Genomic DNA, 27,539 nt, shown 5'->3' with positions numbered 1-27,539 from the left:
CTCAGAACCCTACGCAGCTTATCGAGAAGCCCAGTATCGAGTAAAAAAAAATTTAAACACTTACCTTGCGTACGCGGGGCGCGGCTCGGGTCTGGATCCGAGACCCGGGATCCAACCGAGTGTTGGATCCGCATCCCTCTTGCGATGTGGATCCGTAAGTTGGATCCATATGGATCCCACCATAAATTTATTAAAATTATTTATATATATTTAATATGTGTTTACTATTGTATTACTATTATTATTTATCTATTTATTTCTAATATATGTATATGATATTATATATATGGACCCTAATTGATATGTGTCCCGGATCCGAATCGTGGATTCCAGCAATTTATTATAGATCCAACATTAAAATTTTAATTGAATTCATACTACATTATGCAGATCCACTTGAGTCCAACGATGGATTCGACAAGTTTATTTGCTATTATACTTTAATACCCATATATATTTTTTCTTTTTGGATTCGAGTAACGGATCCTAGGCCCAAATCATGCTAATTATAAAATTTATACACAAAGTTTCTAGGTAATTGTATAAAATTTGCGATTATTACATCCTTTCCTCCTAAAAAGAATTTCGTCCTCGAAATTTACATGTAGGTGATTACTCGAAAAGATTGGGGTACTTCTCCCGCATATTAGCCTCTGGTTCCCACGTGCTTTCATCAATGCCATGGTGTTGCCATCTCACCTTGACGAGAGGAATGGTCTTTGATCTCAAGAGTCGCTCACTTCGTTCCAATATCTCCACTGGTTTTTCTTCCATTGTTAGGTCTTCCCTTATGTCTACATCCTCGTACTGGATGACATGCGACGGATCTTGAAGATATTTTCTTAACATAGATACATGGAATACATTATGTATCTGAGCGTACTGGGGAGGTAGGGCAATACGATAGGCCGTTTCTCCAATCCGTTCCAAAATCTCAAAAGGTCCGACATATCTGGGACTCAATTTCCCTTTCTTACCAAAACGAAACACACTTTTGGTGGGTGATACCTTCACAAAGACCCGATCCCCCACATCAAAAATGAGCTCCCTGCGTCTCTGATCTGCATAATTCTTTTGTCGACTTTGGGTTGTAAGCAGTCTATCTCTTATCATCTTGATCTGTTGGGTATAATGTTGTAACACGATTGGTGATTCTACCGACCGTTCACCAATTTCATCCCAATACACAGGTGATCTACATGGTCTTCCGTACAGAGCTTCGAAAGGAGCCATGCCGATACTCGCATGGTAACTATTATTGTAAGCATATTCGGCTAAAACAACATGTTTGTCCCACTCACCTTTCCAATCCAGTATACATGCTCGCAGCATATCTTCTAGTGTCCGGATAGTCCTCTTTGATTGTCCGTCAGTCTGGGAATGAAAAGCGGTACTCAGCTTCAGTTTTGTACCCAAGGCCTGTTGCAACTGACCCCAAAACCGAGAAGTAAAACGAGGATCTCGATCTGATATAATAGAGACTGGTACTCCATGCAGTCGAACAACCTCTCTGATGTATAAGTCTGCTAAGCTCTCGAGGGATTGATTTATTCGTATGGTGTATTTGGACTTATGTGCTTCACCCAATAGTTCTTCTTTCAACTTGGGATCACTAGGGACCCAAAGTCGCTTTTGCATCCATATACTGCCATCTTCTTTGAGTGAGAAGTGTGAATTTTCTGGTTGGGCTAGTGACTTCAGTTTCTCATACTGGGGATCCTCTTTCTGACCTTCAATAATCTTTGTAAGGATCTCCGGATGGGCAGATAAATTAGATAACTTGATACTTCCCACGACATCTGCGAACGGTTTCCAAACAATGAATTCCTCCACCAATTTCTACCATTTTGTCAATAGACTGGACAAATTGCAACCAGCTTTGCGACTGAGAGAGTCAGCTACCACATTTGCCTTTCCTGGGTGATAGGAAATGGTAAAATCGTAATCCTTTATAAACTTCAACCATCGTCGTTGTCGCATATTCAACTCTTTCTGGAAAAACAGATACTTGAGACTTTTGTGATCAGTAAATACCTCGAATTGTTCCCCATATAGGTAATATCGCCATATTTTCAAAGCGAACACCACGGCTGCCAATTCGAGATCATGAGTTGGATAGTTTCGTTCATGAATCTTTAATTGGCGAGAGGCATATGCTATCACCTTGCATTAAAACACATCCCAACCCAGTACCTGAAGCGTCTGAGTAGACCACAAAACCACCATGACCTGAAGGTAAAGCCAACACTGGTGCGGTGGGAAGCTTCATCTTTAAGATTTGGAAACTTTCCTCGCACTTATCCGTCCATTCGAACTTAATTCCTTTCCTCAAAAGCTTGGTCATGGGCATGGCAATCCGTGAAAAGTCCTGAATGAATCTTCTATAATAGCCTGCTAATCCTAAAAAACTCCTGATATCACTGATATTCTTCGGTTGACCCCAATTTAATACAGCTTCAACCTTAGCCGGGTCCACAGCGACTCCATCTCGCGATATGACATGACCCAAGAACATGACCTTCTCGAGCCAGAATTCGCACTTGGAGAATTTGGCGAACAACTGGTGTTCCTTGAGAGTCCCTAATACGATCCTCAAATGTTCACGATGTTGCTCTATGCTTTCAGAGTATATAAGTATATCATCAATAAAAACAATCACAAAAGTATCCAAGTACGCTTTGAATACCCGATTCATCAAATCCATGAATGCGGCGGGAGCATTTGTCAGTCTGAATGGCATAACTACGAACTCGTAGTGACCGTACCTTGTTCTAAAGGTTGTCTTGGGAATATCATCGTCCTTGATCCGAAGTTGGTGATACCCAGATCTAAGATCGATTTTTGAAAACACCTTAGCCTTTTGCAATTGATCGAACAAGTCTTCAATGCGAGGTAGGGGATACTTATTTTTTACGGTCGCTTGATTAAACATCCGATAGTCTATACACAGCCTCATAGAACCATCTTTCTTCTTCACAAAAAGAACAGGTGCTCTCCATGGTGACACCCTCGGTTTAATGAAACCTTGCTCCATCAACTCCTGGAGTTGTTTCTTCAGCTCCTCCAACTCTACTGGGGCCATACGATAAGGTGCTTTCAAGATCGGTGTCGTCCCAGGTAACGCTGTGGAGGTAGTCCAGGCAACTCATCCGGAAACACTTCCGGAAATTCACGAACCACTTCAAGTTCTTCTAAAGGTGTGACCTTCGGCTCGCAGGTAGATACATTCACTAGGAATGCTCGGCACCCCTGTCGCATATACTTCTGAACCTTTAATACCGATACAATTCGGCCCTTCACTGTAGGTCTAGAGAGCCGAAACTCAACCTTTGGCAATCCTGGTCGGGACAAAACCACTTTCCCTTGGCGACAGAGAACATTGGCATAATGTTCATATAACCAATCCATCCCCAATATGACATCATATTCAGTCATATCGAGCAAGATTAGGTCAGTAGGTAAGTTCTGCCCTTCAAGTACAATTATGACATCAGGGATGTAGTTTACACATATTGAATTATATCCTATCGGATTGTACACATATAATTCATGTTTCAGAGATTCAGTATGTGCACCTAGTAATTTCGCAAACTCTATAGATATGAACGAATGTGTAGCACCACAGTCAAATAGAACGAGTGCAGCATAGCCATTGACAAATACCATACCTTGTACCAGATTTCCCTTTTCCAGCTCTTCTGTGGTGGTAGCATATACTCGTCCATGCACCCTCTTCTGTGCATTTTGCTGCGGTGCTTGCTGCTGAGATGGTTGCGGTTGATGCCCTCCTCCGACATTCCGTTTCTGCATATCCGCCATCTTCTTGTGGCACTGACGGGCATAATGACCCATCTTTCCACAATAGAGACATGCTCTGGTGTCTCTAGGGCAAGGTTGTCCGTAGTGGAACCGGTTGCACTTCTGGCACACCTGATTTTGTCCCTGTTGTTGCGGAGGACAATTCCCACCATTGTACCTCTGCTTCTTGTGAGATAGTTGGTGTAACGCCCCAAAAATCTAGGACTTGTAACTTTTAGAATAGTTTAGAAAGCTTTGAAATCATACAATAATCAGAGTTTAAATAGTACTTCAGCAGAAAATGATATTTTTAAAACCACAAGTCAATGAACCTTGAGCGCATTACAGGGTAAACTTTCTTTTGCCGAATTCCGCACAACTATTGAAATCAAATGGTTTTGAAATGCAATTTCAATGATGGAGAATTTGTTTGTTGAAACCGAGAAGAAGTTTACTAAAACAGCTTTAGTAATTCAAGGTTTAATAAAAAGAGAAATTTTGGAATACCCTTTATACCAAATTTACCAACATGTCCTCAGGAGCGAAACGTCAGGGAAAGAGCTCTATCTTGATCTCATCACGCCATCGTGTCATCGCAGACTGTATTACCTATCCAAAACCTGCCCATAAAATGGGTCAGTTTCACTAAAAACTGGTAGGTGCACAGACAGGACAATATTGAACATAATTAAGCAGAATAATTTAATATGTCAAGCAGACAGGCAATTATATAGTAATTTAATTTCAACAGATTCACGGAGCAAACTATCATGAGCACAATGCTAAAATTATTACAAGCATTTTACTGGCACAAGTAAGCTAACTAGTACAAGCAAAGAACTGCATAAGAAATACAATGATTCATCAACCACACACACAATTCCATAAGTATTGAACCTGTTGTACACTATAACTTTCATACGCGCATAACTCAACAAATTGTGTGATCGGATTTAAATTATGTTTCGATATTAACTGGCCAAGTAGGTACGCACAAGGCACGACTCTAGAAACAGCCTAGACTGATCTGGGGGTTTATTATGCTATGTATTTTATGATAACCCGGATAGCTGACTGAGTCCGCACCTAAGGGGATGGTCGGTGACCAAGAGAGAAATCTCCAAAGCAGCATAAACAATGGATGCATCCCAAACATGGAGAGCTACCACCTAGGATAATTATGGTAGTCTCATTCCCCTAACTCCGATGACTGAGGAAGCCGAGTCTTTTGCTCGTAACTGCCATTAATGGCCTGTCCATCGAAGTTTTGTACCTTCCCGTCCTCTCTCCTGACAGGAGTCAGCGATTCAAATGAGTACATCAGGGGTAGTTAACTGAAGACCTATTCTACATACTCTGGTCTTTCGACCAACTCGAGTATCTTGCTGGTGAAGGCGAAAACATCACTTATTTAGGTGATCACAACATTTTGTTATTTGCACTCATCGAGGTTGCCACAACCTACTCATCCAATCATCGCAACGTAAGAAGGTGTACTTGTCAAAAAGTACGGTCGTACTTGTCAAAAGTACGACTACGATGAAAGGGAAATGGTTCCACAAAAGAAACCCCAACAGATATTATCTGCAAAAGAATTAATACAACACAGCCTGGCAAGATAAGTCTTGAATTCACTTCAACAACATTTTTCATATTTCATGATGCAAGGTCATCTCGGATCTCTTGTCCGATCAACAAAGTACTTAACATGTTGTGCATGTCTAAAAGTACGCTATACTGAACCAGGGAGGTGTGTGGGCTTCTCAAAAGGAACACCCAACGCACAACTTCATAACGATCCAAAGAATAAAGGAGTCACATTTGACACGATTCATCCTTAAAAGCCATAATGCCACATTAAGTCATTCACGCAAAGCACAACACTATCAATCTTGCATCCAAAATTTATCTTAGTATCGACATGTGACACTAGATTGATAAATAAAGAATGGGTCCTTCAACAGAACCTCACTCGTTCATATGCTCATGCCCCTGATCGGGGTTATTCGAATTTAGTCGCAACTCGAATCGGGGTTATAAAATATTTCTCCCAAGTGTGCAGACTTGGGAGGACTCAAATGCAACTTTGAAATCCTGCGAGGATTAAAACTTAACTTTGCAAAAGTTGCGCCATTTGAAGAGCACTAGGTTCGCAGGAGGAAACCCTCTTTTAAAGAACTGCAATGCACAAGTACAACTTCTAGTGTTTTGAAAACAACTGAATCAGGATAGGCACAAGACTTCATTTATGTAAGTACATATTTACCATAAATGTGAGCATATGCAGGTTATAACATGACGACAAGCAACTCTCGACTTGCGATGCCGCACATCAAGCGAAAAACATATAAGTAACACACGAGGTGCCAAACCATACCTTGACCACTTAGATAGGCAAACACATAAGGTCATAAGTAATACATGAGACACGAAGTCGTACCTCACTCAAAGGAAATATGCAGGCAGAAATGTATACAAGCAAACAAGGGCATATGTATTTCAAAAAGTGCGAAACCACCTTCAACACATAAGCAAATACGCAAATTAATACTCGAAGAGTAAAATCGTACCTCGACTCATAAATATGCAGACAAGAATAATACGCCACGCAAAAGCAATATAAATCTAAGTACAACTAGCATAGACATCTTAATTATTTCAACTTAATTAGATCTATTGCCCCTTATGCGACTTTACCCTACCTCGGGATGTCGTGCAGCTGCGTACGTCTACGCGTGAGGATAATACGAGGGTCGAGCCGCGGAACACGAACGGGACCTGTTGCAAAAATCTGCAAGAGTGTGAAATATTCAATTATGCTAATATAATTAATGGTGAGACGGGGCAAGGGTAGGATTAGGCGGCAGGGAGTGATCCCCCGACTGCTGACGACAACGGGGCGACAGGGAATGAGCCACTGTCAAAAACAGCGAGGCGGCAGGGGGCGAGCCCCCCGCAGACAGCACTGAAGCAGCAGGGGTCGCACCCCTGCCGACAGCACTGAAGCGGCAGGGGTCGCACCCCTGCCGACGACAGCGAAACGGCAGAGGGCTAGCCCCAGCCGACAACACTGAAGCGGCAGGGGTCGCACCCCTGCCGACGGCAGCGAAGCGGCAGGGGACTAGCCCCTGCCGACAGCACTGAAGCGGCAGGGGTCGCGCCCCTGCCGACAGCACTGAAGCGGCAAGGGTCGCACCTCTGCCGACGGCAGCGAAGCGGCAGGGGGCTAGCCCCTGCCGACAGCACTGAAGCGGCAGGGGTCGTACCCCTGCCGACGGTAGCGAAGCGGAGGGGGCTAGCCCCTGCCGACAGCACTGAAGCGGCAAGGGTCGCGCCCCTGCCGACAGCACTGAAGCGACAGGGGTCGCACCCCTGCCGACGGCAGCGAAGCGGCAGGGGGCTAGCCCCTGCCGACAGCAACGAATTGGCAGGGGGCTAGCCCCTACCGACAGCACTAAAGCGGCAGGGGTCACGCCCCTGCCGACAGCACTGAAACGGCAGGGGTCGCACCCCTGCCGACGATAGGGAATCGGCAGGGGTCGAGCCCCTGCCGTCCGGCGAAAGGACGATGGCAGGGGGACAAATCCCTGCCGAAGAGAGAGAGAGAGAGAGATCGGGGCGAGGGGGTGTCACAGGGACAAATCCCTGCCAAAGGAAATAAATTTAAGTTTCTCTTTAGTGTTATGATCATTATCCAGAATACTTCGGTACCTTTAAACCGTCAAGCACCAAGTAACTGTATCAGGCATTCCACCCATATTACCCATTAGGCAAGGTTTTCCAATGTAATACCCTACTAAGTTAAACTATCTTTTATATGCTATAGCATATTAAATAACAATATTAACAGCATATTGCAATATCAACCGAACAAGACATACTAGAGAATGTATCTCCAACATCACTAAGAAGCACATGATTGAATCCAATTTATTCTGAAAACACAATGAATTTCACTCAAACAAATCACAGCCAACACACTATGAGAAAGAAGCTTATGAGACTGCAACATATTTAATTTCCCACAACATCATGCATACAATTGTATAAGCTTATACATGATTTCAAGTACTCAGATCTGATCACAACTAACAAAATAATAGAAAAATTCAGACTTAACAGCAATCCCCAAAATAACGTATTACTCTAGTATTAAACCGTCAAAATAACATGACATCTCTAGACTGTCATACACTTAGAGATTTTCTATTTTAACAAAAACACACGTTCCTGATTTACTGTTTTAATATGTCAATCACGCAAACTCGCAATTTACTGTTTTAAACATATTACAAATTTTGATCAGCCGTTTCAACCCTGAAAACCGGCAAACCATATTTTTTTTTTCTTGAAAGCCATGCAGCATAATCGCATAACCACAATCTGTTTGAATCTGGTTTTACTATCTAACTATTCACAAGTATATTGGTAAACATCACAGAACCATAAGCTGTGTGGATCCGCAGCAACTTTGCATAATATCAAATAATAATTGTGACTTCTACCATAGATTATGAATGTTGAATATTTATTCCAGTCACCCGGTTGATCAATGTAATTAGGAAGCATGCATATACAGGAATGAAACATAAATCATTCCACAGTGATTTTATCACAGTTCCCAATACCAACTATTTAGGAAGAACCCAAATCCATTGTCTATCGAACACCCTAAGGGTTCAGACCCTGACCATTTGTATGATTACCAGGAAATTCCTAAAGTATATCTACTTTAATGATACCCAAATGTATAAGACCATCAATGTACACATGTAATCAGAGGAATTCAATTCTGATAAAAATGAATAAAGTCTGATAACAGGTAGTTAAAAGCATAGGTATTCAGACTTAATAGCAATTAATAACAGCATATGAATAGAGAAATGACCGGAAAGCTAATCTGATAACAGGTTAGACGTTACTAATTTACACAGATTCAATTAAGCATCACAGGAGTTTGATAAACATTGCTATGTAATCTTAAATGAACCAGACTCAATGGATCGGCTAACCTGTTACAAAGCAAATTACTATTATAAAAATATATATATATTATTTATGCACCCCTTCACGTCTTAACAACTTATGCATTAAAATAGTAACTGACATAACTAAGAATTCATAAAATGCATTACAGTGTACAACCAAGAGTCGAACCCTCACCCAAATCGATTGGATTTGAGACTTTCGGGTTAGGGTTCGGCAAGAACCCCCCAAAATATGAGGTTGCAGCCGCCCGGAACCCATTTCCTTTCCAAATTTCGTATCTAATACTTGGTCCCCCTTTTTGTATATCTTCTTTTTTTTCATAGCAGTGGAAACCCCCAAATCAAAGATTTGGGGTTTCCGGCGTGGGATTTACTGAAATCCCCAACTGTCACCACACCCCTCATGATTTGGGGATTTTCGATCCCCCACTCACTCACACCCCGAGCACGCGAGCTACCTACGTAGAAAAAAAAACAGTAACCTACCATTTCCCGGCGAAGGCGTTGCAGCAGCCACGAGAGGAGGTCGGTCGGCGTCTCCTGGCAAGGCTTCGAGCAGCAGGCCAAAACTCGGAGGCTGATCCGAAAGTTAGAGAGATAGAGAGAGAGAAAATGGGGTAGTGAGAGAGGAAGAAAGAGGGGTTCGGGGGTCCCCCTTTGTAGGAGGGTGGCCTCCCGAAAAGGAAGGAAAGCTTACCTTCCCGACGGCTGCGGTGTGCTCCCCCACCTCCCCATCTCTTGACGTGTTAGGGTTCAACTGAACCCTAACACTCGGTATATCGGAGGAGAAGGTTTTCCCCCTTTATATTTTTATCGGGCAACCCCTATCGGGTTGCCCTTTTTTTTTTTTTTTTAACCCCCCACTCGTTTCCTTTTGCAGGGTGTGGTCCGGGTCCGGGTCCGAACCGCGACCCGCGACGCTGGACCCGGTAGAGATTTGGATCCGGGGATTTAAAAACGTGGATCCGGGTCGCGTGAATAATAGTGAATCCATGGGTTGGATCCACTTGGGTCCAACGATGGATTCGACAAGTTTATTTGCTATTATACTTTAATACCCATATATTTTTTTCTTTTTTGGATTCGGGTAACGGATCCTAGGCCCAAATCATGCTAATTATAAAATTTATACACAAAGTTTCTAGGTAATTGTATAAAATTTGCGATTATTACAGTTAAAACCTATTGTCCCCCTCATTTTAAACCACAAAATCAAGGTGAAAATGGTGGGCAAAGAAGAAAAAGGGACTATAGCAAAATTATTTGTCATTTTTGTAAAGAACCCGGACATATCAAACCCATATGTCCCAAATGGAAAAAGCTTCTCGCAATGGCTACCATCGGTGTACACCACAAAAGGAGGAGGCATCATCAAGTGGGTCACTCTCTTTAAATCAAATAGTGGAAGCTCTTCAACCTCTCCTCAATGGAGCTACCTCCGGTGCCGCCGTGTCTATTTCATCTTTTCCAGGTCTCTTGGCTTTTGGACTTCGGTGCATCTTTTCATATGTCCCAAACATGTTTTCACTTTCCGATTACTCAAAAAATGTTTCTCCCTCTGTTGTTTCCACTGCGGATGGAACCTCTCTTGAAATTAAAGGAATAGGTAATTTTGAAACTCAAGATTTTTTTATTCCAAAAATTAGATTTATACCTAAACTAAACTTAAACATTCTCTCTGTTTCTCAACTCTCGGACCATAGTTGCGATATTAAATTCTCTTTTGATAAATGTTTAATACAGGATCGCTGGTCTGACAAATTGATTGGGGAAGGCTTTAGAAAAGGAGACTTATACTATATTGAATCTCTTCAAGTTCCAAAATCTTTTTGTAATGTAGCCCAAAACAAAGATATAAATGTATGACACAAGAGACTTGGTCATCCTAATATCACCAAGTTGTCTTATTTACATTTTGCAAAAGACCTATGTAAAAGTTCTTTTTCCTGTAATGATTGTATTCTCGAAAAAATGCAAAGTTTACCTTTTGAGCAAAGAACTATGTTCTCTTCTAAAACTTTCGAAATTGTTCATTCGGATGTTTGGGGACCCGCACCTATTGCTTCAAAAGGAGACTTTTCTTATTATGTCATTTTTGTGGATGATTTTTCCAGATATTCGTGGATCTATTTGCTTAAGTTCAAACATGAAGTTTTTTCGTGTTTTAAAACCTTTCATTCAATGATCAAGAATCAATTCAATAGTAATATAAAGATATTTAGAAGTGATTCTGGAGGGGAATATCTCTCCAATCAATTTAAAGTATATCTTGAGGATCATGGAATTGTCCACCAAAGGTCTTGTCCTAAAACTTCTCAACAGAATGGGTTGGCCGAAAGAAAACACAGGCACATCATTGAGACCACTAGGACCCTTCTTATTTCCCAAAACATTCCTAAAAACTTTTGGGCAAAAGCAGCTCTTGCTTCTGTTTATCTGATAAATCACTTACCATCTAGAATATTAGGAAAAATATCCCCTCTTAAGATTTTATATAAGCTTGAACCTGATTATAGTAGGTTACGAGTTTTTGGGTGTAAGTGTTTTATACTTACGGATAAGAATGACAAACTCTCTCCCAAGGCTATCCCTTGCGCCTTTCTTGGATATTCCGAAACTCAAAAAGGGTTTCGTTGTTATGATCTTCAAGATGATAAGTTATATGTCTCTATAAATATAACTTTTTTAGAAAATGAAAGTGGCTTTGAAAAAAATGTTTCTCAACAAGAAAACTTTGATTATTCCTTCATATTTGACTTATTGTCTAGTAATGATGATATATCTAGTGATGATGATGTATCATCAAATCATGATGAGGAAAATGATGGTAATGTTGGTGAACATAACTCACTCAATTAACAAGAAAGTGATCCAATAACCTACTCTCGTAGAAATCAAGACACCTTTAGAAGTGCTATGGACCAATATAGTGAGTTTGTTCCTACCCTCGATCACCGAAGATCTGAAAAGAATAGGAGACCTCCAACTCGTTTTGTTTCTTTTGATTCTTTCTCACCCCGGTATAGGGCTTGTCTTAGTGTCATTCACTCTTATTTTGAGTCAAGGAATTTTGAAGAAGCTAAAAAATGTATAGAATGGCAAGAAGCTATGCAAAATGAACTTAATGCTCTTAAAAAGGCTGAAACTTGGGATTTTCAAACTCTACCCATAGGAAAGAAAACTATAAGTTGTCGATGGGTTTTTAAGCTTAAAACTAAGAGCGACGGATCTCTGGAAAGGTATAAAGCTCGCTTAGTTGCAAAAGGGTATGGGCTAGAGTATGGAATTGATTATAAAGAAACATTTGCTCCTGTAGCCCGAATGGTTACAGTTAGATGTCTTATTACTATTGCATCTATTAAAAATTGGAACATTTTTCAAATGAATGTGAAAAATGTTTTTTTAAATGGTGATCTTAACGAAGAAGTGTATATGGATGCTCCATCAGGCATGAAGATTCCTAAAGATAAAGTTTTTTGTCTTCGAAAGGCCCTCTATGGTTTGAAACAGGCCTCCAAAGCCTGGTATGACAGATTTACCAATGTAATGTTGAAAAATGGTTTCTCATCATGTTATACTGACACTGCTCTATTTACTAGAAAATTTAATGCAGGGATTGTGATATTATTACTCTATGTTGATGACATGTTAATTACAGGTGATGATGTTCAAGGAATCAAGGGTATTAAGTCCGTCTTGACTTCAAAATTTGAGATGTCAGACTTGGGTTTTCTGACATATTTTCTTGGAATTGAGGTTGCCTATTCGCAACGTGGTTATTTTCTATCTCAGTCTAAACTTGCTTGTAACTCCGCCTGTGTAGTTATACACTGCCGGTCCCAAGCCCGGATAAAGGAGGAGGGTTGCGGTAGGCCTGTGACAGCCAGCATAAAAACTTTGTCATATCCTATGAAAATGAACCAATATGAGAATTTCGTTGGGGCGTTCCCTACTGAGCGACGCGCTGTACTCTCTAGGCCCGGAGGCAGTGATAAATGTGCAAGGGTTGCTAGGTCGTCGCCCAGAAGCGACGCGTCACACCGGCGCCCGGGTGTGGTGTCAAATAGGCAAGGGTTCCCTCACTTTGTTGGACGGGTGGGGGTAAAGAAGTTAGTCCAAGACCATAAAATTAGGTTAGCCACTTGGAACATAGGGTCTTTAACTGGTAAGTTGGTAGAGTTAGTAGATGTTATGTGTAGGAGAAAGATTGATATTTTATGTCTTCAAGAGACCAAATGGGTAGGTGAGAAAGCTAAAGTGATAGAACCTTGGGGATATAAGATTTGGTATACAGGAATAAATAGGAATAGGAATGGAGTAGGGATTGTTATGAGTCGTCAGTTTATAGATAATGTAGTTGAGGTCCGTAGGAAGGGTGATAGAATTTTACTTATTAAATTAGTATTAGGTACGGATATTATTAATATTATTAGTGTTTATGCACCTCAAGTAGGTTTAGATGATTCCATTAAGCATCAATTTTGGGAAGATTTAGATGGAGTAGTACAAGAGACATCTTATGGAGAAAAGCTTTTCATCGGCGGTGACCTTAATGGACATGTAGGCATTAGTAGGGATGGATTTGAGAATATCCATGGAGGCTATGGTATAGGAGAAAGAAATGAAAGTGGAGAAAGGATTTTAGATTTTTGTTTGTCCTATGATATGATCTTAGCAAACACTTGGTTTAGGAAGAGGGAGTCTCACCTAGTAACATTTAAAAGTGGGGTTAATACGAGTCAGATAGATTTTTTCCTACTTAGAAAGAGAGATAGGGGTTGTTGCATCGATTGTAAGGTTATACCAGGAGAAAGTGTAGCTACACAACATAGAGTCTTAATTTTAGATCTTAGAATTAGACAATGTCGCAAAAGGGATAGACATAGGATAGATCCTAGAATTAAGTGGTGGGCACTGAAAGGAGCTAAACAAGGAATGTTTGTAGAGCAGGTAGTTAAGGAAGTTGATTGGTGTCTCGAGGAGGATTCAGAATCAATGTGGAATAAGATAGCGGGTGGTATGAGAAAAGTAGCTAAGGAGGTATTGGGTGAGTCTAAAGGCGGTGCACCACTAGGTAAGGATACATCATGGTGGAACGAGGATGTCAAATTAGCTATTAAGGTTAAAAGAGAGTGTTATAGAAATCTAAGTAAGAGTCGTGATAATGAGAATTTGGAGAAGTATATGATAGCAAAGAAGGAAGCTAAAAAAGTTGTTCGAAACGCGAGGGCTAAGGTATATAAGGAGGTTTATGACAAGTTGGATACCAAAGAAGGCGAGAAGGATATTTATAGGCTTGCAAAGATGAGAGATAGGAAATCGAAGGATTTGGGTATGGTTAGATGTATCAAAGATGAAACGCAAAGGGTTTTAGTCAAAGATGAGGAGATTAAGGAGAGATGGAAAGATTATTTTGATAAGCTATTTAATGATAGTCATGCTCAAGATCTTGGAGACTTCTCCATTCCTTTTCATGAGATAAATCGTGACTTCATGCGCAAGATTCAAAAGAAAGAAATTGCAGAGGCTTTGAAGAAAATGAAATCAAGAAGGGCAGTTGGCCCAGATGGTATACCTATCGAGGCTTGGAAATGCTTGGGAGAGAAAGGTTTAGAATGGTTGACAAATCTTTTTAACTTGATTTGGCGAACAAATAAGATGCCTAATGAGTGGAGGAAGAGTACTTTGGTGCCTTTATATAAGAATAAGGGTGATATACAAGATTGCACAAACTATCGTGGTATAAAACTCATGAGTCATACTATGAAACTTTGGGAGAGGGTGATTGAGTCTAGGTTGAGGAAGGTTGTCATGATATCGGAGAATCAATTTGGTTTTATGCCTGGAAGATCAACTATGGAAGCTATACATCTTCTTAGACAACTTATTGAAAGATATAGAGAGAGGAACAAAGATTTGCATATGGTTTTTATTGATTTAGATAAGGCATACGATAGAGTACCTAGGGACGTTCTCTGGTGGACAATGATGAAGAAAGGTGTTTCTCTCAAGTACATTAGTATAATTAAAGATATGTATGAAGGAGTAGTAACCAATGTCCGCACTTGTGGAGGGGTGACAACCAATTTCCCGATAACGGTTGGGTTACATCAAGGATCTGCTTTAAGCCCTTTCCTATTTGCAATAGTGATGGATGAGCTTACGAGATCAATTCAAGAAAATGTACCGTGGTGTATGTTGTTTGCTGATGATATTGTTTTGATTGATGAGTCTAGAGCTGGGGTTAATGCTAAGTTAGAATTATGGAGACAGACATTGGAAGCTAGAGGTTTTAAGTTGAGTAAGAGTAAGACTGAATATATGGAATGTCGGTTTAGTAAGCAACGAAGTAGTGATGGGAGTGTAGTGAAGCTTGGTGAGCAAGATATACCGGTGAATGATTATTTCAAATATTTGGGATCCATCATTCAAAAGTATGGAGAAATTGATGGAGATGTAAATCATAGGATAAAGGTTGGGTGGATGAAATGGAAAAGTGCTACTGGAGTGCTGTGCGATCGTAGAATGCCATTGCGGTTGAAGGGAAAGTTTTATAGGACGACTATTAGACCCGCTTTACTATATGGTACGGAATGTTGGGTTGCCAAGAGACATCATATTCAAAAAATGAGTGTAGCTGAGATGCGGATGCTTAGATGGATGTGTGGAAATACAATAAAAGATAAGATTCGGAACGAAGAGATACGTAAGAAGGTAGGTGTTGCACCCATTGAAAATAAGATGCGAGAGAATCGTTTACGGTGGTTTGGACATATTCGGCGAAGGCCTAATGATGCTCCAGTTAGAAGGTTGGAGAAATGGGAAAATATATTAGTTAAAAGAGGTCGGGGTAGGCCTAGGAAGACTTGGATGGAGATGATAGGAAAGGATATGAATGCTTTGAACCTCACCGAGGACATGTCGTTGGATAGAAATGATTGGAGGAAAAGGATTCATGTGGAAGACCCAAAATGAATTTCTTTTTTGGTTCATATCGCTGACCCCAATTGTTTTGGGATGAAGGCGTAGTTGTTGTTGTTGTTGTTGTTGTTTGTTGTTGTAGTCTAAACTTGCTTGTGAGATTATTGACAGATCAGGAATTTTTTATGACAAAGTATGCGAAACTCCTGAAGTTGTGGGAGCAAAAATGAAGATTGACGACGATGTTCCTCTAACCGATCCTACTCCTTACAAGCAGTTGGTAGGTTCTTTAATGTATCTTAGCATTACTCGACATGATTTGTCACATGCTATACACATCGCCAGTCAGTTTCAGCACGCTCCTATAATCGTTCATATGAGTGTTGTGCTTCGCATCATCAGATATTTGAAGGGAACAATGAATAAGGGAGTATTTCTATCTTCTTCTTCTGAATTAAAATTACTTGCTTATACTGACTCGGATTGGGGAGGTGACCCTAGTAACCGTCACTCCACCACTGGCTTTTGTGTTTTCTTAGGTGAGTCTTTGATCTCATGGCGATGCAAAAAACAACAGAAGGTCTCTCTGTCATCCACTGAAGCCGAATATAGAGCCATGGCATCTACCACCATGGAAATTGTATGGATTCAACGCCTTTTGGAAGATATGGGAGTGTTTATTAGAGAACCAACAAAGTTATGTTGTGACAATAAAAGTGCAATTTATATTGCCAAGAATCACACCTTTCACGAGCGAACAAAGCATATAGAAATGGACTGCCATTATGTCAGAGAAGAATATTTGAAGAAGGTCATTGATCTACCATACGTGACGTCTGAGTATCAACTTGCAGACTTCTTCACAAAAGCACTATGTTCGCCCAGATTTCATTTCCTTCTTGACAAACTTGCGGTTATCGCACCGTAAGTTTGAGGGGGGGTGTTAAAATGTATCTCCAAAACCTTGTTGTAAGTATAAATATATATATTTATATACTTAGAGATACATATACATATAATATATTATATGTATATGTATCTCTACATATATAAATATATATATTTATACATATTTTTATTTTCTTACTCGAAAAGGGTATTCTTGTAATCTTGCGCATATTCTATTTGGGAATATATGTTGTAATTTATTTTTGTATTTTGTATTTCTTTATTTTTTATTTTTTATTTTCTTTTTGTATTTCATAAAGGTGCATTGGGGGTCCCCCAATAGAGTCGTTGGGGGGGGGGGGGGGGGGGGGGCAACGGTCACAAATGTGACCGTTGGGGGCTCCCCAACGACTCCTTTGAGAGCCCCCCCTTTGCACCCTTTTTGCTTTGTATAAATAGGGGTGTTCTCCCTTGTAATTCTTCAAGCTTGAGAGTCTCAAGCATTTGCTCCTTTTTATGAAATACATGCATTATTGCATGTTTGTTACTTTTACGCTTTTTGCGTATTTTGTTCAAGTGTTGTGAGAGTATCTTCGTGCACTTCTTTTATAAAGTATTTATGCTTGTATGCGTATTGTCTCTTCATAGACAATTTCACATATATATATATATATATATACACTTGTGTGTTTCTTAAAATGGATTCAAATTGTGTTTATAAATTTCAATCTGCATCTTCTTCTAAATTGGATCAGCCTGCTCGTCTCTATTGCCTATGTTGAAAATTCATATATATATATATATATATATATATATATATATATATATATATTGATTCACAATGGGTATAAAAGTGCAGGGATTTGATTGGTAACTTGAAAGAAAAAAAAAATGGCTGATAATATATATGTGTATTTTAGAGATAATTTCATGTACAGTTATTTTTCTTATCAGCATATATGTATTGGCTGCTGAAGGTACAGATTTGAGCAGTAGGTGCTGGTTCATTAGCGTGAACAAGCGAAGCATGGTTGTTTTGATTGTTGTATTTTCTTTCTTTTCAACCTGTTCAAATTCAAAGTGTCCTTGGGTGCTAATACCATGATTGACCTGTGTGAAGGGCTGTTAACCTGATCCAACAGCGTGTGTGAATCTCTAAATCGCTGAAACTGTTACTGATTTGATTGTATGATTATATGTGGGTCCAATTGATATACTTGTCCCTGTATAAAATAAATTTCAGTATTTGACTTTGTTGGTCGTGCAAAAGATACGAATACATTAAACTGAACCGGTAACACATGTACACATTAAACTGAACTTGGGGGCTGACACTGAATCATGCTTCTCAGCATATTAGCTCTTGGTTATATATATAAAAATATAAATAAATAAATATATATATAACTTGATGTTGAACTTTGGTAGTTCTGCCCTAGTTTTGGCTGATAAGATAAATCTGATTTTTGTCATTTGGTTTAAAATCCGATCGGTTAAATGTATTAAAAATCTAATTTGAAAAATTGTTTAGAAATCTTAAATTTTCTTATGTTCAAAATCTGATTTTCATTAAAAGGAGTTCAGATTTTTGCTATTATGATAAATTTGAATTGTGTATTACAATATGCAATGGTTCATGTGCTGTGAATATGCATTGATGTGGTACAGTGAACACAATTGTGTATGAACCACTAATGGGCCCTTGGAGGCCAAGTGCACGTGTTGCCCGTGAAACAGTAAGTTTTAAATGCATTGCAAAACTGTTTTATATTAATTACATAGTTGAAATTGAGAGGACAATGGTTCAAATTAGTTAATGCATGTTTATTTGCATGATTGTTCTTGTGTAAAGGATACTTAATTGATTAACAATAGTAAAAGAGACCAAACAGTATAATAATTGTTCTTCCTTGGTTGCCCTCTAAAAGGGTAGAAACCTCGGATGGTGGTCATGGTGGACCGTGAGGATACTAAACGCCGTGTGCATTGTTTTTTCCAAAAACACGATGTGTGGTTCATGTTCCCGACCACGATTGTAGAGAACTCCCGCCACTTTGCCTAAGAATGGTGTTGTTAGACTTAGCTGCAGTTATTGGTATACCGAGAAAGTGACGTCAACAGATATTGATTTATTTGTCATCTCGGCATTAGGTGTTGATTATTAATATTTCGATTGATGGTATTGATTCCTGACGTTGGTCGAGAAACATGGGTAGGACCCAGTTAGTAAAATACAAATTATGTGATTAAGACACAAACTGGGGACTGCCTTGAACCTCAAAAATTTGGCCCGTTTTGAGTGCTCACGGGTTTTATATAAGTGAATTTAATTGTGTGCATTAAGTATGGACATGCATGTAAATGCAATAATGATAATTAGAGTTAAAAAGTCAGTCATGCATGTTGCATTGATTCATGCATCCCTAAATATTTAATTTTGAATGAGATGGTTGATTGTTTTTAATTGAATTCCTTGTATTGCAAGCATGTTCTGAATAATGTGATGTTTGTTGAGCCCTCTTAAACTGATGTTTTGTTTTATTTATACTAATTTTCTTACTTTAGGATTTTGAGAGGGTCTCCTACGAGAACTTCGGTTCTTACCTTATTTTTTAAAAACCTTTTTCAGGTATTGAAGCTCAATGATGAAGGAACTGGCTTGATGGAGGGAGCAAAGGTTATGATGTGATAACTCAGATTTTGATAAAGTTGAGAGTTTTTATTTTGAAAAACTTGTTAAACCCTAAATGGGAACTATTTTATTAAATTCAATTCAATATAAATTCATGGTTTGATTTATTTTATGTGTAGGATGTATGTTGGATTGCGTATGTTAAATTTGTGATGTGACCAGGGTGCACCTGTAATATCTTTTCGCAATGTTTTAAAATTAATTATTCATAAAAAAAAAAAAATCATAAAATTTTCAAGGATTAGTTTGGGGTCATTACAGTATCGTACGATACATCTGATACAAGTACGATACACACCTATATCGAGATCGTATTGTTTTCTCTTAAAGTAACGATATGTATCGTATCGTACAATACTTACAACTCTGATATAGATGCTTGATTTTATAGAAACATACTCTTAGATCATCTAATTACGATATATAAGAAGGATCTTTTAAGGGTTGAAAATCAATGGCTTAGAATATTCATAAATATTCAAGCATAAAAAATCACATTTCTTGATCCGATTACGATGATCCAACAGTCAATTCTTAGAAAATGGATCACGCCGAATGCATCTGTAGAGTTAGATTTGCAAAAAAACTATGAAAATCTCGATTCATACCAGCAAACATATTTCAGTTTTCCTATATATATACATACATATATATACAGGTACAGGCAAAAATACCTCAAAAGCTCTGATGCATCTTTTGATCCAGGCAACGTCGCAGTATGTTGTTTCTTGCCCTCGCCTCCTACAGATTTTATTGACAATTGCACTGTTGAGCCCTCAACATCATTTCTCACTCGTTCATGAAATCCAACCAATTGGGCTTTAGCTTCCACGACAACACCTAAAAACATCATAAACTATGAATTTATAGCACTTGCAAATAGTAACACCTAGAAAGAGCTTTTATAATCATGGTATACAACTAAACAAAAGAAATAGAAGCATACTACTGACATGTTTTTAAGATTCTTGTCACAATATGAGTCATATTGGCAATACAACATTTTACTTTGGTAATTGGTGTTTTTCAAAATTGAATCGATATCACTTAAGTGTTAACCATTACTTTGAAAGTCATAGATATTTATGCCAACATACAGGTTTTTCTACTTATACAACATATTTTTGCTATGGTGCATACACATTAGAAGTTAACAAAACCCAACCAAGTCCCAAGACAAAAACTGAGTACAGTGCCACTAGGTTTCAAATTATGGGTAAAACCACAATCCTGCTAAGCAGACTCTAGCTAGAGCTCCTACCAAATTTCATTCCTTTCCAATACCTTGGACTGGCAAAATGCATCAGTTTCTAATGTCTAACAAACTCTAGAGTCTAAACACATCCGTTTGGCAACCAAATCTGTATCAAAACAAAACTTTGCGAAGTATAATTTATTTCCTTCTAGGCTCTGTTTGGGGACTGGGAGTCGGATGGAGTTTATGCATTTGGAAAAATGGGAGCTACTGATTCCAGGATTTAGCAGCTATACCTCTAAGAGGTGGTAGTTTCTAAATCCACTTTTCAGTGCAACGGGAAAACAGTCACACTTCCCTTCTAACTTTCATAAACTGCCTTCTCAACATCACTCTCCCAAACAACCACCACCACAACCATAATACTTTGATCAGAGTTAAACCCAAATCTCCCATCTCAGCTACCAGTTCCCAAACAGAGCCCTAACAAATTTGTGGTTTTACGAGCACCAAAAACCATTAAGAGCCACCCACATACATCCACAACCATATCATATCGCACCTTTAAGCATGGATTTTTATAGTTTAAAGAGGAGGATAGAGGAGGTAGGCGTTTACATCTCTTGTTTGCCTTTAATCTCTACAGCAGCAAGTTCAACATTCAACAAAGGATTTATTCCCTACTATGTAACATGGTACTTCTAATAGGCCTTCGTATCAGTGTCGTACCCATCCCAGTACTAGGAATGAGTCAAATGGGTTTTGAACTGAACTCATTTTGTGTATCTTATGATTTAATCAATATGTAGCCTATTCTCGACATCAAAGTGTCTCCTATTGAATATGTATTTGTTGGTCATTATCTGTTAGTTAACTATATACCTACACTTTTACTTCACCATTAACAGTCTATAACTTCATATCTAGTGCATTCAGTGAAATGTAGCATGATTGTGCATTTATGCATAGAAATGAACCAATATGTCTGCGTGTGAGCATATGTATATGCATAGAAACGAGCCAGCTCGAGCTTCAGCTAAGTTTTAGCTTGAACAGCCCAAGCTCGGATTGTTTTTCTTGTTAAGCTGACCTAGCTCCGGCTATCAGCAAGGAATAACAGGTTCAAGTGTTGAGGACATACGCTTCTTAGAGAGGAGACAAAAAACAAAAAGGTTAGGGGCCAAACCCCAATATGCCCACTTCCAGTACCCCCAGAGTAGAGGACCACACTGAGTACGACCCTGCACTCATTTTCGGCAAACAAAGCACCTAACTAAAAGAAACAGCAATCAACAAAACCCTGTGTATAAAAGAACACAATATTTATGTTTTGAAGGATTTACCAGGTGGGGGCTCTTTCAATTTCCGATGCAATTTCCGATGGGAAGCTTGCTTATTTCCCCTCCTCTCGGCGGGAACTTGTTCCGACACGCAATTGTTGAGGAATTCCGGCGGTCCGGTTATCTAACAAGAGATCCGGCAAACAATTTTTCGTTAAACCTACGCATTATTTGCGAGGGTTTCCGTCTATCCTTCCTTCCCGAAGGAAAAAAAATCAAGGAATTGAATTGATTTGTACCATGGAGAAAGCATCGGCTGCCGACGGCAAGCGCATTCTCGCGGGAAGGTCGCCGGCGGTGGCGGAGGATGGTGCAAGACTGAAGGGAACTTTCTCTTCCCCATCATCATCGTCACCATCACTGGCTGAAAGCAGAGATTCTCGATCATCGACCTCCTCCGACGAGTAGCCCTGCAACAGAGATAAGCTCATTGCGTACACCTCGGCCTGTTTTCCTAACGATCAAATTCAAGCAGAGCTCCAACTTCCAACTTTCCCCACGAGCCCGGGCTGTCCAAATGACACGCCAAGGACGACGGGGTCCATTTATTGGGATTTTCTCGGTAATCTCATTTTCGGGATTTTCGCGGCAAAAGGAAAATCTTGCGATAAATTAAAACTTTTGTTTTTGAGAAAAAACATGAGAATTTTTTCTAATCTCATGAAAAAAGAAAAATCTCAGAAAAAGCATTCGATATGAGAATATTATATATAATTAATAATGAAACAATATTAGGATCAAAATGTAATATTTTCAAAATAAGTGATATTTTGATCATATTGTTCTTTTCTCAGGGTTGCATCGATTTCTGAATTTCCAAAAAATGGTGATATATGTGACTGTGTTTTTAACTCCTCATTTTTCTATTTTGCCTTAGCAATAATAGTATGCTTGGGACAAGTTTTGAACAACATCGTGGTTGAGACTTTGCCAAATGCTTACAAGAGAACGAAAATAAAAATATAGTAGGCGTGAGTGAGAAAAGTTTTGATCTGCACTTACATCTGCCCATCTTAGACCGTCAAATCTAATGATTGGGTGGCCCAAAAAAAACCTATGGATGTATGTATGTGTTTTCCTTTCATATGGATGTATCGTAGGGCATGTTTGAAAGTGAGAAAGACGTAGGAAAAGTGATACTACCCTTCCAAACAGAAGAGAGAGCGAGACCTGGATCATGCTGTTATAGGTTTTAGTCTATAACTGTGACAGTTATTTCCCCCTTTCCTGCTTCTTCTTCTTTCTTTTTCCCTAACCAACCCACCCTATCTCTCTCATCCTCCCCTTTTCCGTCTGGCAGATCAATTTTTCGTCATTCTCCGACGATCGATGGTGGTGTGCTACCCTCCTCGACCTTCCCTCTTCTCCTTGCTGCCATAGGAGCTCGTGGGCGAGTGGTTGCAGCTCGTGGGTGACAATTCAAGGGGATTCAAAGGAGAAAAGTGTCCAGAGGTAGGTCGTTTCTCTCCCTCCGCCTCTAAATCTTGTTTTCTCTCTCATTTTTTATAGAATTTTTAGGTATATTTTGATATTTAGTTCATTGTTTGGCATTTTCTTGGATGTTGGTCAATCTTAAGGAGAAGGAACAACTTAGAGGGCTTCTTAAGGCACGTTTGGGGATCTTTGCTACTGGATTTTGTGATTCAAGGTAGGTGTCAACCCCTCATTCTAGTGAATACTGGCATGAATAGGCGTGGTATCATGGTCAAATTCAATAAATGTGTGGCTGAGAATGTTGCATTTTAATTTTTTTGTTGTTCTAGCTTTATATATATATATATATATATATATATATATATATATATATATATATATATATATATATATATATTGCATATAAGATGTCATGTTGCATATCCATTGATCATGCGTAAAATTCATACATGATCATGTGCGATAAATGCTTGTTTGGGAAGGTTTTCATCATTTTTTATCGAATCATAATTTGAGCAAATTGAGCCTCTTTGGAGTATTTTGAGGAGAATAATTAGGTTTTTAGAAAATAATTTTGAGAAAGAGAAGTCTTTTGAAATATCAAAAAATTTTATGGACTCTTTTTGAAAAATTATCCAAAAACCTAATTAGACATTAACTTCTAATATAAAAGAGTTTTTTTAGGCTAGAGGAGGCATTTTTCCTCTTTTTCCCCTTGTTCTCTTCTCAATTGGTTGCCTACCTTATTCTTCATTGTTCTTCTTCTTATTCACTCTTTCCTTTAAACCTCATCATCGCTTGTTTTTCTTGCCCCCATCGTCGAAGAGAGAGTAGAGTTCATTCGATTGCAATAGAGAAGCTATCCACTTTTTCTCAACCCTTCCATCGAAGGTAAATCACATGGTTTGCTTCTTCTCTCCTACCTTCATAGTTTTAGTTTTAGTTTTAGTTTTTGCATAGCATACATCATATTATTGCATGTAGTTTCGTTTGATCATTGCATATTCATCACATCTAGATTAGTTTAGTTTTATTTCCATCATTTGAATATATATATATATATATATATATATATATATATATATAATAGTGTAGTTTAATCGGTTATCTCAATTTGCATGGCAGTAGGTAAGCATATTATTTTATTAGTGCTTTAGTTTGATTCATGTTATTGTTTTTCTTAGATGTAATTAGTTTACTTTCATAAATTAGTTCAACTAGATTTACTTTAGATTCAATAATATTAACTGATTAGGGTTTTGCTTTGCTTTTAGTTAATTTATGATTTGTGATAATTAGATTTAATCATTCATGCATGTTTTTATTTATAAGTTTGTTTATTTATGTATTTAATCATGTCTTTCATTGCTTTCAGCATGCTAGATTAGTTAGTTTAGTTTTAATTCATTTGAATTAATTATTTCATTATAGCAGAAATCGATAGATAGAAATAGTTAATTAGTTGATTTATATTTTTTATTTATTCAACCTAGTTAAAATTATTTATTGTTTTCAACAATCAATCAAGTATATTTTCAATTCCAGAATTTTTATTTTCTATACTTAGATTACACTTTAGTTGTTAATTAATTAAGTATTGTTTTTAGGTAGAAATCGTTTTAGCCGATTTAGGTACTGGTAATTTTCTTTTAATTAGTTAATTTTAGTTTAACATTAATTCTTTTTTTTTAGTAATTAAATTAGTATAGGTTCAGTTTTATGTTATTATAATCGTTAGAAATTAATTAGTTAATGTAATTTAGTTAATTCACATTAGTCGATTGTTATTATTTGTGTTTATGTGAATTATCGACTTTTGTTAGATAGAAGTAGTTTGTCATTTGCTTTATTATTCAGTTAATTAAAATTCCTATGTAAATTCGGTTAGTATAGTTCTTTATGTTAGTTAATTTCATTCTTATTAGTTATGTAAATTCGGTTAGTATAGTTCTTTATGTTAGTTAATTTCATTCTTATTAGTTAGTTGACTTCTTTTGTCATTTAGTGTTGTAAGTTGTTATTTAGTTCATGAAGTAGTTATTATTTGTTAATAGTTAGTTTTACTATTTTGTCTTTTAGTGTACTGGCTAGTTATATGTTATGAGTATTTCATTTTAGTTTATCTCATGTTTTTGTGATTTTTTGCTGAAACTAACATTGAATTTATATGAGTTTATATGCTTTATTTTGTGTTTTACATTTTTATTCTTGCAGCAGTGAGCCCTCGAAAGTACCCTCAAAGAGCCCTATGAGGTCCCAAAAAGCTCTCCTCAAAAGGCCCTTCAGGCCCCTCAGAGAGCCCCTTCAGGCCCTTAAGGGAGCCCTTCTGCAAAAAGACTAAAAACCTATGATGAAATAAAGAAGGGAGCACAATCAAATAAGAAACTAAAAGCTCAAGTCTTTTTCTTTTAATTTTAGATTAGGATTTATTTTATTTAATTCATTGGGTCTGTAATAAAACCATTAATTATTCTTTGTAAGTCCTCCGCAGAGGGCAGCACTCATTTTTTTATTTAGTTAATTAATTTTTTATTTTCAAGGCAACAAAAGTAGTTATGTATGGGATACAAAAGTACTTATCCCATTCCCTGAGTTCGACCCGAACTCCACCACTCGTGTGAGCTGGTTTTTATGATTTGATGCACGGTTTACACAAATGTTTTTACTAAAAATATATCTCAAAAAATACTCTATTGAAAAAGATGCATCATTCATGCTTGTTTTAATACAAATGTTGCATGTTTTAGAGGTTGAACCGTGTTTGCCAATATGTTGTTTCCAAAAAAAACTATATATTATTTTTGTAGGGGTGTTAGAGAGCTTTGTTGTTTCTCCATGTAGTCGAATCACGGTTTAAATGTGTATTTTTGCTAAGTAGACATCTTTTTTTCTTTCAAGAGAGTCAGGCCTAATTAGCTTGATTTTGCTCTTGGTTGGGTCGGCTCTTATCGAGTGAATGTTGGCCAATGAGCACTTTTAACATAACACTGAAGCTTTAAACATTACTCTGGGTATAAGGGGTACTCATACAGGATATTCTAGCAATAGTAAACTCAAGCATTAAGATGGCATGATAGCAATTCTGAAGTTAGTTAGAGGAGAAGTATGCTGCCATGATGTCATCAAAGAAGGTTAATGAAATTTTGAAACCATTCCAGCTAACCTCACTTAGGAAGATGGACTCAGGTTAACCATGAGTTGTTAATGGCTTGTCCAGAGTTATATGGGCATTGTAGTTTGCACGATTAAAACTCAAGTTTCAATGTTCAGAAGAAAAACAAATAGCTTTGCAATATAATCCTGAAATACTAGCATCAACTTCCTAATGTTATTGCAATTCATGAGGTAAAACAACGTGAGTTCCCTTGTTGAAAATTTATTTCAAAGAATAATAAAAGATGGAAATCTTTGAGCCTATCCAGTAAGATGTTGGATGACTTAAAATCCCAATATATAACTATTTTTTTTACGCTTTATGGAGGAAAGCAAGACCTCTTGCTGCCCCCAAGGAAATCTTCATTTTGACATCCCAAGAAAGTTGAAGCAAAATTCTTGTACTTATTACAGAATTGATCAACCTAATGCAAAAAGAATTTCTCATAGAAATTCCAGCAACTCATGCATAGATACTTGTTGATATTAAGCGCAAAGTTCGTTGAAGCAACTTTGAAGTTATAGAAATGGCATGCTATAAGGGTTATAAAGGTAGAAGAATATATCATTTACATCGTCAATCTATCTCATGCTCTATAATGAAAGTGACCATGCAATATTCACGAGTACTTCAATAAGCTGGTAGTTTTTTGTTTAGTTGTGGAAAATAAAAAAAAATTAAACTATTTTAGATATCATAGGGCATTTTTGTTACTACAGCATGTCTCCATCACAAGTGCAAAAGGAAGACCCAATATTGTCAGAAAGTCCTAATTGGTTGGAGTACTCATGACTAGACCCAGAAATTGATATAAGTGCAATTGAATATCTACCTATTGAAGTGTTGACAAATCATCTAGGGTCACAAAAAAAGTATAATGTAAGTGCATGCGTTATTGCTCTATTTTCTATCTTTGTGTTCTTTTTTCCTCTTCAAAACGATCTCAAAAATGTAGATATCCTTTGTTTATACTTCATAATTGTGTGCTATTGTAACTTCATGATCTTGTTGTTGTCGTTTCATTTGATATATCTATAATTTATGAATTGGTTCTTTGTTACATACATTAAATTTAATGTTGTTCTTGTATGATTAAATTTTGTGCAAGTAGTCTGATCTAATATTGTTT

At 38.0% G+C, this 27,539-nt stretch overlaps 1 protein-coding gene across 1 annotated transcript in view; it reads right to left on the bottom strand.

Moving 5' to 3' along the window:
- LOC149816634 (plant/protein) overlaps positions 1–22,324 on the bottom strand; it is a 55,732-nt gene extending 33,408 nt beyond the window's left edge. Inside the window, exons 1-3 of the mRNA XM_089987793.1 lie at positions 22,062–22,324; positions 21,826–21,946; positions 19,962–20,127 (exon numbers count right to left, since the gene is read on the bottom strand). Coding sequence (XP_089843919.1) covers positions 19,962–20,127; positions 21,826–21,946; positions 22,062–22,253 — 479 coding nt within the window. The 5' untranslated portion in view covers positions 22,254–22,324. The remainder of the gene's footprint in view (positions 1–19,961; positions 20,128–21,825; positions 21,947–22,061) is intronic.
- Between the last annotated feature and the right edge of the window lie 5,215 nt (positions 22,325–27,539).

This window comes from Nuphar pumila, chromosome 14 (assembly GCF_984573655.1).
Source record: "Nuphar pumila chromosome 14, dmNupPumi1.hap1.1, whole genome shotgun sequence".
Taxonomy (NCBI): Eukaryota; Viridiplantae; Streptophyta; class Magnoliopsida; order Nymphaeales; family Nymphaeaceae; genus Nuphar; species Nuphar pumila.
The sequence above is the reverse complement of the archived record's forward strand: the minus strand, read 5'-3'. Positions and strand labels throughout refer to the sequence as shown.